This window comes from Embiotoca jacksoni, unplaced genomic scaffold (genome assembly GCF_022577435.1).
Source record: "Embiotoca jacksoni isolate LCO1_2020_lvr unplaced genomic scaffold, fEmbJac1.0.p SCAF_1, whole genome shotgun sequence".
Taxonomy (NCBI): Eukaryota; Metazoa; Chordata; class Actinopteri; family Embiotocidae; genus Embiotoca; species Embiotoca jacksoni.
In genome coordinates this window covers 22,750,275-22,762,922 of record NW_027185229.1, presented here as the reverse complement: position 1 = coordinate 22,762,922, position 12,648 = coordinate 22,750,275, and the positions used below count along the sequence as shown (strand labels likewise).

At 37.9% G+C, this 12,648-nt stretch overlaps 1 protein-coding gene across 2 annotated transcripts; it reads right to left on the bottom strand.

Annotated features, from left to right (window-relative positions):
- Positions 1 to 288: 288 nt before the first annotated feature.
- On the bottom strand, positions 289 to 12,646 carry rab22a (RAB22A, member RAS oncogene family). 2 transcript variants are annotated; one of them, XM_069147999.1, is made up of 7 exons: positions 12,355 to 12,646; positions 10,960 to 11,039; positions 9,838 to 9,919; positions 6,099 to 6,170; positions 5,111 to 5,217; positions 4,451 to 4,544; positions 289 to 3,593 (listed from the first exon to the last, which is right to left on the bottom strand). In XM_069147999.1, exons 1-7 carry the CDS (start codon positions 12,388 to 12,390, stop codon positions 3,573 to 3,575), a joined length of 492 nt encoding a protein of 163 aa, XP_069004100.1. In that variant the 5' UTR covers positions 12,391 to 12,646; the 3' UTR covers positions 289 to 3,572. The 2 variants fall into 2 exon arrangements, with proteins under 2 accessions (XP_069004100.1, XP_069004092.1); XM_069147991.1 differs by having other exon boundaries at positions 4,435 to 4,544; positions 12,355 to 12,640.
- Between the last annotated feature and the right edge of the window lie 2 nt (positions 12,647 to 12,648).

Below are 12,648 nucleotides of genomic sequence, written 5' to 3'. Positions count from 1 at the left end.
GGAGACTGGGAAGTGTTTTGCCCTCTCAGCACTCCTCAAAGTTCAGTGAAAAGACTTCTGCCAGTCAAAGACACATCTCAAGTGTCATATTTATATATATAGCCAGGCAGCTGGCTGCCAACTGAACAACACAAGCAACCCCTAACAACACTGTCACTGTATCCCCAAAGAACACATTAATGCACCCTTCTTTTTTGGGACAAACACAAGGGATCTGAAAAACTTCCCACAGACTGCACGCACAGACAGTTTTTTTTCCTCACACAAATACAGCATAAAATAAAAATATATTTTTGTCAGTCTTTTATTAGTAAACAACCAACAATTCCCTTTTTACACATTTGGAATTACACTGCAAACAAGTGTTTTCAGGCATTTTGTAACAATATGAAACATAGTAAAAAGCTAAATATGGTAACGACACTGCTGATGGTTTTACTGCAAATGATGTACAGGTATATTCTGGTCATACAACTGGCTTCAAATAGAATATAGTCATTGATTTGTGTGCAATTTGATGGTATATATCTACACTGTAAAAGATACATAATATAGATTAATCACATTCCCAGGGCCAGCCCAAGACTATTGATATTTTTAGATGCAAAACACAATTTCTGTCCATGCCTCCTTTTCCAAATCAGGGAAAAAACGGTGTGTCATAATTAATAATCAAATTTCAACATTTTTAAGCAATTATGTGATTAGCACTTTAAATTAGTATATCACATCAACAATTAAAAAAAGGGTTAATTATGTGTGGTGTGGTAATATGGCTTTGACCTCATTTGTCACCTGGTTCTTCAAAGCAGTAAGAACTGAGCAAACCTAAAACAACATCAGGGAACATCAAGAAGTCTCAGGCTTTATAGGATTATTTCTTTGAGTGATTTCACAGCGATAATAACAGACTACAAACAGACTTTCAAAGTACCAGAGTGATTTCCCTTTTAAATGAAATCGCTGGAGGTGGGGCAAATACTACCAACAGTTGGCATTATGATGTAGTGTTGGATAAATCATCAAAGACAGCAGAGTGAATTAAAAGTTTTCTTCTCTGGTTTTCCAGGGGACATGGTTGGCCCAGTCGCTCTGCTCATTTAATCAACAACAGTGTATCTGAGCAAAATCAAGTCAATCAAACCAGCAGAAAATTAGGTCAATATAAACCCGTTATTGTCATCTGTTGAGGCTGAGGGAATGAGATCATATTTTTTAACTCTTTACTGATTTCTTGGATTAGGTCACAATCTGCATTTGTCGCAGGAAAACTTATTGCACTCCACAGGAAAATTCTGAAAAATAGGCAACACTGATTAAAACACTCATCAATAAGATGCTTAAAGGCAAATCGTTTTGCATGGATAGAAAACCACACAATTCATATTCATGAATGTAGAACCGGAGTCTAATTAAGCCTACCTTTGAGGCCTTTTTTTTTTTTTTCTCAATAAATTTGAAAAGAAGATAAAGTTTGGGAGCTAAGAGAGCTCCAGAGATAGAAACATGCCTACAATGAGACACAATTCATTAGTCAGTTTAGGCTCACAGGTGACTCACTGCTACTTAAGTTCAATTCGGCCAATGTAACCACGGCAATATAGCATAAGAATCATAGAGTATTAATGATTTATGTGAATATAAATAATTCTGAAACAGACGTATTATACTGTACTACAATGAAAAGCTAGGAGTAGAAGCAGTAGGAGCCCGGAGTTCAGAGAAATGAGGCAGAAAAAGTGAAAGAAAAGAAAATCATAAAGCTGATTTAGGAACAAAGTGCCCACAGTAATTCAGAGCAGAGCGGAGATCAAGGTTCAATAAGAGGGCAGCGTGTCGACACTGTGCCACGTCTGATTCTCCAACTATAACCTTCTGCTTATGGGATATTTCAGCTCTAGAATAAAAGTTTCCTCTGAATGAGGGTCTAGTTTCCAGATCTCATTGTTTTCATCACAGGCCAAGTAGTAAAACAACATTGGATGTGTGAGCCAATGCTGATTATGTGAAAAAGAAAAGGAAAGATGAAAAATGTTTATGGGACAATTAAAGAGTTTGGCAAGACCTCACAAAAATCAGCCTCCCTAGTTATACTGTTGCAAAGTAGCAGCAAAAGACTTAAGACAGGCGGGCCCGCCAGCGAACAGTAAAATGAGATCAGAAAAAAAATATTGGGAAACTGGTTCTGTGCCCCATGCGCATTATTGGGCATTTCACACTCAGGATTCTGTCAATGCTTCTTTAGTGATTAGGAGGGTAAAATGCAGAGCAGATGTGAGCAGCTGGAACTGCAATCATATTATAATCAACAGTCACTATTTGAAACTTTGATTAAAGCCCCGTCATTGGTAGATGTGGACTGAAAGGTTCTTCTGGTCACATAGGTTAAATTTTACAGCAATTTGTTATCATTCTGAAGAGTAAGTGGCAATCCGAAGAGAGAGAGAAATAACCTGAAAATTATAGGTTAAACTTTGTTTTGGGAAATATGCTTATTCGCTTTCTGGCAGAGACAGTTGGAAGAACGACAGAGGAAAAGATACCAATTCTCGAATGTGCCCATCAAATATCAGCGGGTTGAAACAGCCTGCCTGACTCTGTCTTTATGTTAAGCTGAGCTAACTGTCTCTTGCCTTCAGCAACATATTTACTGCACAGACATGTCAGCCATATCAATTCTCCAAAATGCTGAACTATTCCTTCAACAGACAGGGAGTAGGATCCCACACAACTTTCATTATTGCATCTTTTACCGTGTGATTGTGGTTTGCATTAAAACACCTTTCCGGTATTTTGCATTGGTGGAAACAACAATCACACAATAAAATTAGAATTAAGTGGGCACAATCCTTCTTGAAAACGGCTGACACTGCGATGAGAGGATTATGAAGAGAGACAGTTTTTTTTAGGATGGCTAACATTAACTTCAAAATATTATGCAAATTAGCGAGTATACACATTCACACTAAAGATGGATCCTTCATGAAGTTGAGAATGTTTGGAGACAGATCTCCAAAAAAAAGGCAATAACTTAAGAATTATCAAAATAATTTGGTGAAATTGAATCACTTCATTTCCTTTTTTGGTTGAGAGACAGTAGATTTGTACATATGTACAAATAGAAATGACTTCTGAATCCATCAATCTGTCGCTGTAAAGTTCCTCTGATCAACTTCGAGCTATAGTACACCAGACAGATTCTGTTGTCCATAACAGAAGTCTGCAAAATTGCACGTAACTTTCACTCATCTGTGAATGTATGAATGCAAGCATTTTGTCACCTGAAGTATTTCTCCTGACGGCAATTTTCAGATGATACATGATGTATGTAATATCTGTGTTTGCTACGGCTGTCGGAGTGGCACTGCTTTGCTCGGGTGTCGGTGGCTGCGGGGTGTTTGAGGGTGCGTGGCGGTGTAAGCTGAAACAAGCTGGGAACATGGAATGTGAACAAAGGTCAGGTCACAGGTCAAGTGGGGACAGCCACCGGCATCATCAGCAGCACGTCCTGCGAGACTCTGAGGCCTGCCGTCCCAATTTGAAACCTTTCCCTGAAGTTCCTCCTGCTGCTTCTACAACAGGGATGCGCTTACCTGTGAGGACACACACACACACAGACACACACTGGTAATAATATTCAGCTTCCCTTTTCTAATTCAATTTGTCCATTTACACACTTTTTTTTTTACTATTACACAATAGTTTAGTTTAATCTGTAGAGGCAATTGGGTGAGGGAGCAGTTGTTTGATTTCTTACAGTGGCAACGGATAAGCTTGAGTTTCTCTAAAACTCCTGACATGCACACTAGCTGTATACCAATTTCAAAATATGTTTCTTTTTTTTGTAAGTTTAGTGAGTTAGCATGCAAGAAACAAACATGCTTTACCATGTTATACCAACATAAAGTTGTTTAATACTTATAATGTTGCCACAATTTATTTAAAATTGTTCAGACATGAGCAGTGCCTCCACTTCCTTTGTGCATTGCATGGAGAGGTATTTTGAGCAAAGTTTTTATCACTCTTGCAGAATGAATAGATTAGATAGTGAAAATTTGCTTATATTCAGTGTGTATGAAACTGGACACAAATACAGCCATACGGTCAGTAGCACGTAGCGCTACCATGAATTGTATAATCGACTTTAAAAGTGTCAAGACATCATAATTCTGCTTTCAACACGTCATCTGTAGCTTAGTTTGAACTCGCTCATCACCGTCAGAACTTTGCTTCACACACGGTTAAACACTCTTAAACATAAAGAAACTATGTTAGAAACTAACAGAGTATATTGTTCAACACATTGTGCCCCTGCTTTAAAATGTTCTGTGGGAAAAAACAATTATCTTAATGCTGTTCATTGCTTAATTTGTCAAGGGAGTTAAATAAGGACCTGAGGATGTTCAGCCCAGCATGCTCAAGAAACACACTCACTTATCTCTATAAACACCTCGTTGATGTTAATGGCGTTCTTGGCACTGCTTTCTACAAAAATGGCATGGATGGAGTCAGCATAGTCCTTGGCATCCTTTTCTGGCACTTCCCTGTAAATAAAGGAGATATTTTAGAAACACTATGTTGCAATATGTTCAGATTCTCCAGTTTCCTGCCTGATCTGACAACCATCAACATTTTTCTACACATATTATGTGGAAGATTTCACCATTTCACTTACTAGACTCAGGAGTTTTTGTTTAATTCTCTGGCAGATAACACTTTAAACATGGGAGAAAATAAGTACAATGGGAGCTTCTTCAATCCACTGAAAATAAGTAAAGCCTCCAGCAAGGATATCTACACTTTCAATTCCTATAATGAAAAAAGATTAACAACAGAGACTGGGACAAACAAGAGCCTGGCACAGGCTATGAGAGCCCGTATTCTGCTTCCAGTACAGAACAAGCTGAATACTATTCATGGGAATTTTATTCTGATGCAGAATTTTCCAAGTATGCAGTATCCCCACAATATCTTTTCTACTGAATTTTACCATGTAAAATATAAAGACCCAACATCGACCCATCAAGAGTTGTAAATAAGACGTCATCATCATTACTACACAGTAGCATTGTTCACAGCACAAAGAGTATCAACTCTAATTCAAGTTCACCTGGCGTCTAACAGGTCACATTTGTTGCCGGCGATGGCGACCACTATGTTCGGTGGGCCGTGCTGCCGCAGCTCTTTTACCCAATTCTTCAGTGTTTGGAAGGACTCCTGTGAGAAGACAAACAAAATGTTATACTGAATAAAACAATATGCAGACAAGCAACAAGTATCACCTTTTAAAGTTCTGGGAATATTTTAGCATTTTGGGAAACACACTATTTTCTTTCTGGCCAAGAGTTAAATGAAAAGATTGACACTGCTTGAATGTCATTATGGCTAAATTACCAAAAATTAAAATAACAAGATGAGGTCAAATGACTGGACCATGTATGAAATGCTAAAGGGCTCTTAATTTGAAACTAGAGCTTTTAATTTGAAACATATCCCGAATGTTCTGTCATTCGACCAACCAGCGGTGTAACATAGATCAATCAGGGACAAATTTGGGGTGAGAGTTGAAAAAAAAAAAAAAGTGCACAAAAACGACCCCAAGAAATCAACCCCCGAGCGTAGTAGCAGCAGCTCAACATGAGCAAAACAGAAACAGGGTCACTCTGTAACAAATAAAGTGTCGAGTTGTTGCCTCCAATCATGAAAAATCATAGTAATGTCAGATCCACTTCCCCACCCACCACCACCACCACCTCTACCTTCAGAAACTCTCCGGAATCGACACAATTCATGTCAAAGACTTGATTGACACTAAAAAATTTTGCAGAAAGGCAATGAGTTTGCAGGGATTTCACTCAGTGACACACATTTGCTACATTAAATGAAGGTAGCCAGCTGCTAACTGTAGCTTCATATTTATTCTAAAAGAGAGAGATTATTGGCAAGAAAGTGAACTAGCAGAGTTCCTAAAATATTGACCTATTCATTTGATACACTTGTCAAATAATCATTCAGAAAAAAACACTGAAAGGAACAAACACTAGACAGTAAACACTTACTTGTGGAATCAGTAGTTGAAGAGAAACAGTAAAAATTACCTCTTTTGTGATGTCATAAACAATGATGGCCGCCGCTGAACCTCTGTAGTACATCGGTGCCAGAGCACGAAACTATGGGAAGTTGGAGAAAAGCCAAGTAAGAAACAAGCATTGATGAGTAACGTTATGTATCAACTTGTCAAAAGAAATTCATATCCCCTGTTGTGTGTTTAAAGCTTCTGAATAAGCTTTATCTCAGCTTAAACTAGATGATTTGATCTGCCATCATTGAGTCTGAATATAGCTTTGAAACCACGAGAAACTAAAGGTGATCAGAGTTAATAATAAGAATTTGAATAATCTTATAAAAAAAAAAAAATCCATCAAGTCTCATTTTGAAGACTATTTACTTCCAAGTTTTCATTACTAAATATGTCATTTCAGTATAATTGAATAATAATATATTTCTACACTCCACAGACCATCAAACGACGTTGTGGCTTTTCACAGACTACTGCTAATCCATTACATAGGCACAGATTTATGGAGATTACATCACTGTGAGTTTATTAAACTCATTAAAGTTGACTATAACAAACTCCAAAGAGTATAAAAAAGCGGAAAAAAATACAACATGTACCATTTTACAAAACTAAAGGCCTGGTATTCCGAGCCTATAAGCCAAGTGGCTTTATTTAAAATGGAAGTGTGGCAAGTCTTTCCACCACGACCTCACACATGTGAAAGCAATCAAGAGAAAGATGAGCAGAAAGTGTCAAAAGCTGTTAGCATTTGGATATTTATGCCAGACTATACATTTGATCTTTACCCAATTCATCACAAAGCCTCCCATAATCAAAACAGCATGTGCAAAATTTCTAAATCCATAGCTGCCTGGGAGGCTGGAGGTTTGCCAGGATTTGGTATTTTGCTGGTAAAATACTTTCCAGTGCACAGTGAGACCTGGCTTCATAAATAAGCCCGCTGTCATAATATTTGAAAAGACATTGGGTTTTTTTCTGCGTTGAAGGAAAAGATAAGGTTAAACCCAACTACAATATCAGTAAAAAGTTTCTGAGCTACTCCAACATCCAGCAGATTTAAAGACGAGTTCAGCACTACACCAGACGGATACAAGTTTTTCTGGAGTAAATCCAGTGACAGAAATAACCAAGAACTTGAGTAGTGTACTTTAATATTACAGTTACTTGCACCAGTATTTGTATATTATTTACCATGTATCACAATATGATTCTTAAAGGGGTCATTCTGCTGCATATTATAAACTTTAGTTTGATACTTTAATACATTTTGATTGTATAATAAGCAGGATTTCTACTTGTAATGCAATTGAGTATCATTAAACTGTAGAATTACTACTTTTACTTGTGTAAAGGATCTGGATATGTTTTTCACAACTCTTTAGCTACTACATATAAAATGGAATAAAAGGCAATTAGTTTTATCTTTTTTTCTAATCTGTGCTTAGTTTTGAGAAAAACAGACCAAAAATATAGTTGTAGATATCACAAATTACTCAACAAAAATCTTTTTATGTTTTCTTGCAATATATTCTGCCCTGTAGCTTTTGACAGACAAATTAAACTATGCGTCATGTATTAACTAATGATATTTATCTTAAAAGAAACAACCCGTGTCTCAAGAAGACCTTCACTTGGAATGACCCTGCCTTCCCGCCAATCCTATTTTCCTTTACAATACGATGGAATAAACTATCCATCTTGGAGTGACACTGTTACCTCAGGAAAGCACACATTCCACATAATTATAGTTGTTACTGGCCCCAAGTCCACCAACAGGAATCCAGCTTGGGATACTTGGCAGAGGCACTGAGGACAGTGCTGTCTGTATCATTGGCAAGTGTTGGGCTGCACCACCGCCAGTCCTGTGTGGTCTATCTGTGCCTTAACCCAAAGAGCAATCACAGCGAGGCCAGACGTCTAGCCACACAGCCGCGCAGAAAACAGCTCCAGTGATGCCCAGAGAATGCTGATTAATTGCTGAAACCAGGAGCTGGGTGTATAATGAAAGGGATCCTCCTATTCCAGTAGGATGCAAGGTTCCCTTTGCTTGTTTTTTGTGAGAAGGAGCAGTCGGAGGGGGAGGCCCAGATGGGCTGTTGACAGCTGGGCTCAGATGTACTCGTAAGGCCTCATCTGGTCTTCAGCTATGGATGGTGGATTGTGGGAATCACAGAGCTTTCCTTTATACCTTTGTCTATCCTTACATGTGCATTGGCTGGCTTTGTATTCCTCTTTCTCAACTCAACAGATTGTGATCCACAGAGGCCTCACAATAGCACAACAGCTTTGTAGGGGAAGAAAAAAAAAAAAAAAAAAAAAAAACACACACACACACACACACACACACACACACACACACACACACACACACACACACACACACACACACACACACACACACACACACACACACACACGCAGACACATGCGAAACCTGCCGAAGGAATGCGGCTACTTTTCAACCACAGATGTGAACTACTTGGGAGACCGAGAGGTCACGTGGGAGTTAAAAAGTATATTTGTGGGAATATAAGGGTGAAGAAAATGGAAAAGACCACAAAAGAATCACAAAAGAAAAATAGCTTGTTGCACAGGAGAAAACACACAGCAGGGAAGAAGGAAGCCATTCGGATGTGGAGTGGCAGTGACTCTCAGATAAGACCCAGCAGCATCACACACTGGACGACAGAGACGGCTTGAGTTTCATCCTCACATCTTATCTTAAATGGGGTTACACTGATGTCCCCTAAAGGCCGCAAAGAAGCAGTGGCCTCCCGGGGGAAAGTAGGATAAAAGACAGGCAGAGTCTTATCTCACCTCCCTGGAGAGTGCAGCAGCAGGGATACAACATTACAATAGCAGAGGACTGTGCATGAGAAAAAGAGAAGGCCATGCACAAAGAAAAGAGAAGTGATGCAGAGATGTAATGCAGAGAAATGCGGGAAGTGGCGTGTGAGTCAAAGGAGAAAGCAGTTCCTTACGTTACAACCATTTGGGGATTGGTGTGGATTTCACAGACTTAAATGCTGAAATTGTACTCAAACACCAAAATGTATCCTGTTTCCTATATCAGGTATCATTTCTAAGCATGGTTTAAGTCCTGATCTATGTGTGGGTGACAAGGCATTTATAGACACATTGGAGTGCAGATTATATAACAAGTGGCATCTCAACACATGCTGACAAGACACTTTTCGAAGGTGTGACGAGTTAAATGAATGTAAAAGGGGACCGCAGGCAATCCTTTAAATGTGTCAAAAATGTAAGAATGGAACAGGAAGAAGGACAGAGGCAAAGATGTGACTAAGATTAAAGGTGACAGATGTCGTGACAGATTAGAGGTTTTCTACAAGACAAATCAAACAATGGTCACTAATTTTAAGAAAAAAAACATCACACCGGGTGTAATTTAAATGAGAAAGTAGACTCCTAAAACAAGAGCCCTAAAAGAGGTCAAATATTTGTAAAGGGGTTGAACTCTACCTATAGAAAGGTAAATGTTGCCCCCTATCAGAAGTAATGACTAACTGCAGTGTTCACATTTCCCCCAGACTAGTTGAGGGAGTGGTGCATGCACATGTTGTTGGCTCTTTCACTTCCTACAAAACCACATGGTAAGAGTAACAAGACTTCTGAACAGGCCAAACTTGATATCTATCACTAAACTGTACTGCTATGCCACAACATACTTGAACTTTATGCACAAGCCTATTAAGAAAACTGCTGAGGCCAATTCCTCAGTGGATATTACTAACCCGCTCCTGTCCTGCTGTGTCCCAGATCAGGAACTTGTGCAGCTCATTTTGGTATTGCACTGTCTTTGTCATGAAGGAGGCCCTGGAGAGGAGAAATGGTGTCAATGACACTCTATCGATTCAAATATCAGACAAATAATAAAACTGTCACTGCAACTAATAGGTTTCATCCAAACTTAATTACGATAAAAAAGACATCTTAAACTAGGAGCCAGCGGTAAACAACATCAAGTGTTAAAGATTCAATAGGGCGGATTTACACTGTATCAAATAGAATCCGACCAATATTGTATTTTTGAGGCTGACAACAATACCATTTGGTTTTGCTTATAAAATTGGATTTTGATGCCGTCATAAAAATTCAAAAACAACCTGTCTGCCAATACTCAGCAGACATTTCACAGCTGAATAATAAATATGTCAGTGTTTGTCAGGGAGTGTGGCGAGGCTGTTTGTAATTTACCTCAAATGTATCTGGCATGTCTAATTCCTTGTTTGTTTTTTTAATTAGCCAACAAATATTGACACATATATCCATGATTATTTAAAAATTGGTTACCAAAAATGTAACTAATGTTAAAAATCATGACAAATATGTGTCACAAGTTGATAAAGTAATGTTTTGAAATTGTTAAGGCTTACTTACGTATGAACTTGATGTTCAGCCACAAAAAATGATTTTAATTATAATGTTATGAAATAGAGATTTAACTTTTTCCATATAAGACGATGGAACTAGCAAATATTGTTCATTCTTAGTTCATGAATTAATAAAATTACTGATTAACAGAACTGGAATTTTAATCAATTAATTAGTTAATCAATTATTTGTTCAACTTTGGTTTACATTTACGCACAAGCTAGTAAAAACACATCACAATTGCTTGTTTTTCAGACCAGAAGTCCAAAATCTACATTTGTTCAGTCTAGTATCACAGGAGAAAGAAAAGCAGACACTCCTCATATTGAAGAATCTGTTTAAAAACAATCATTATCATTTGATTATCAAATATTTGCTGAGTCCTTTTCCGACAGTTCTTTCAACTCCAACAGGAATGGATGAATTCACTACATTACAATGTCCCTATAACAACAAATGAGACAGAGATTAAACTAATTTACCCAATTGTTGGATTGATGTTTGGGTCGAAGCTGTCTTCCACAAATCTCCAAACAATACTTGACTTTCCAACTCCAGTATCCTGCAGAGACAAAATGAAGACGATGCTTACTAAACCTGTTCAAAAACAATTACTAAAGGTATAAAAGCACATTCTCACAGCACAGCCTGTCCCACACGTAACCTGTAATTTACTGATGATTCAAGCTGGAGAGAATAATTTCCATTGTTTTTAAACTCTTGTAGGATAATAAAGAAAGAATAGAGATGATGTTAACTCAAGAATGTCTTAATGAGATGCTGGCAGAAAAACTTATAGCATATGCTGTTGTTATAAGCAGTCTAAATGCATGAATGTTTCTCCTTTGACTGATTTTTAAATGGTGAGCGCAGCAAAGACCACCATATCTGTATACAAATTAGTATATTTTTTTTCATTATTATTTAATTTGTCACTTTTTTTTTTAATGATAATCAACAAATCATTTAACCTATAACATGCCAAAGAAATAGTGAAAATCCCCAGCACAAGTTCCCCACAGTCCAGGGTGACAACTTTAAATGTGTCATTAATAGTTGAAAACCTAAAAATACTAAATTTACAATGACATAGAACAGAGAAATGCAAATGATTTCCAAGAGTCATGGAAACCTGTCAGTTCACGCTTCAATAAATCGACTATTTCAGGTCTATCTTATTCTCAGAAGTGAGAGAAAGTTATTTCAAGAATGTTGTTATGTGAAACTAGAAGGCAAATGATGCTCTTTTTTATAGAAAAACTAGCTTGAAGGCTGTGACTGTGCCTGACTTTTTCAATAAAGAGAGCAGCAGCAAAGTACTATTATAAATCATGCCAATTTTTGGTGCATGAAACCTTAGTAAACTACTTAAAAATGCCCATCACAGTTTGCAATACACCATTGTGAGAAAACAAATTAAAATGTATATTAATTTAAAACTCAGAAAAGCATAAAATCATTACATTAAACATTACATGAAAGCTGGATCTATGAGCTGAGCTGCTCTTAAAATAGCAACAGCTGGACTAATATATGAATCAACTAATTGTGGAGATGTGAGGATGTTTTTGTGGGAGAGTATTAATGGGATGAAGTGAATGACACCTCATGGTGTTATTACATGTATTTTTGTCCAGACATGCTTTCAGTGCTGTTAACTGATTTGTATTCAGTACTGAGTGCAACGAAGACTAATAACGTTATTCGACAAGACGACATACGACCACTTGATCACAGGCTGTCAACACATTTACCTCTGACCTGTCCCATCAGTGTGCTGCAGCCTGATATCAGCTGTTTTGATGCTGCAGGTACAGCCAAATGTCCACTGAAGACCATGGGTGAACATATTTAGATAGAAATCGATGCTGACTCACCCCCAGGAGACAAACTTTCAACTCTCTGAGAGCCATATCGATTTTCCTCTCTCAATCCGAGTCGGTGGTGGTGATGATGATGATCATTGGCAGTTTTCTGCCTTTTATCTTGAATATTCTTCAGGTGGCGACTGGTTTAAAAACAACTCTACTTCATCGCGGTCAAACGCTGACAAACGCACATCTCGGGTTGTGTAATAACTCTCGCTACGAGCGTTAAAACGTCCAGCAGACCGTCGTATTTGCCATGTTGAGATTATTGTAAACAGCTAGCTAGCTAGCAGCGAAGCCGCC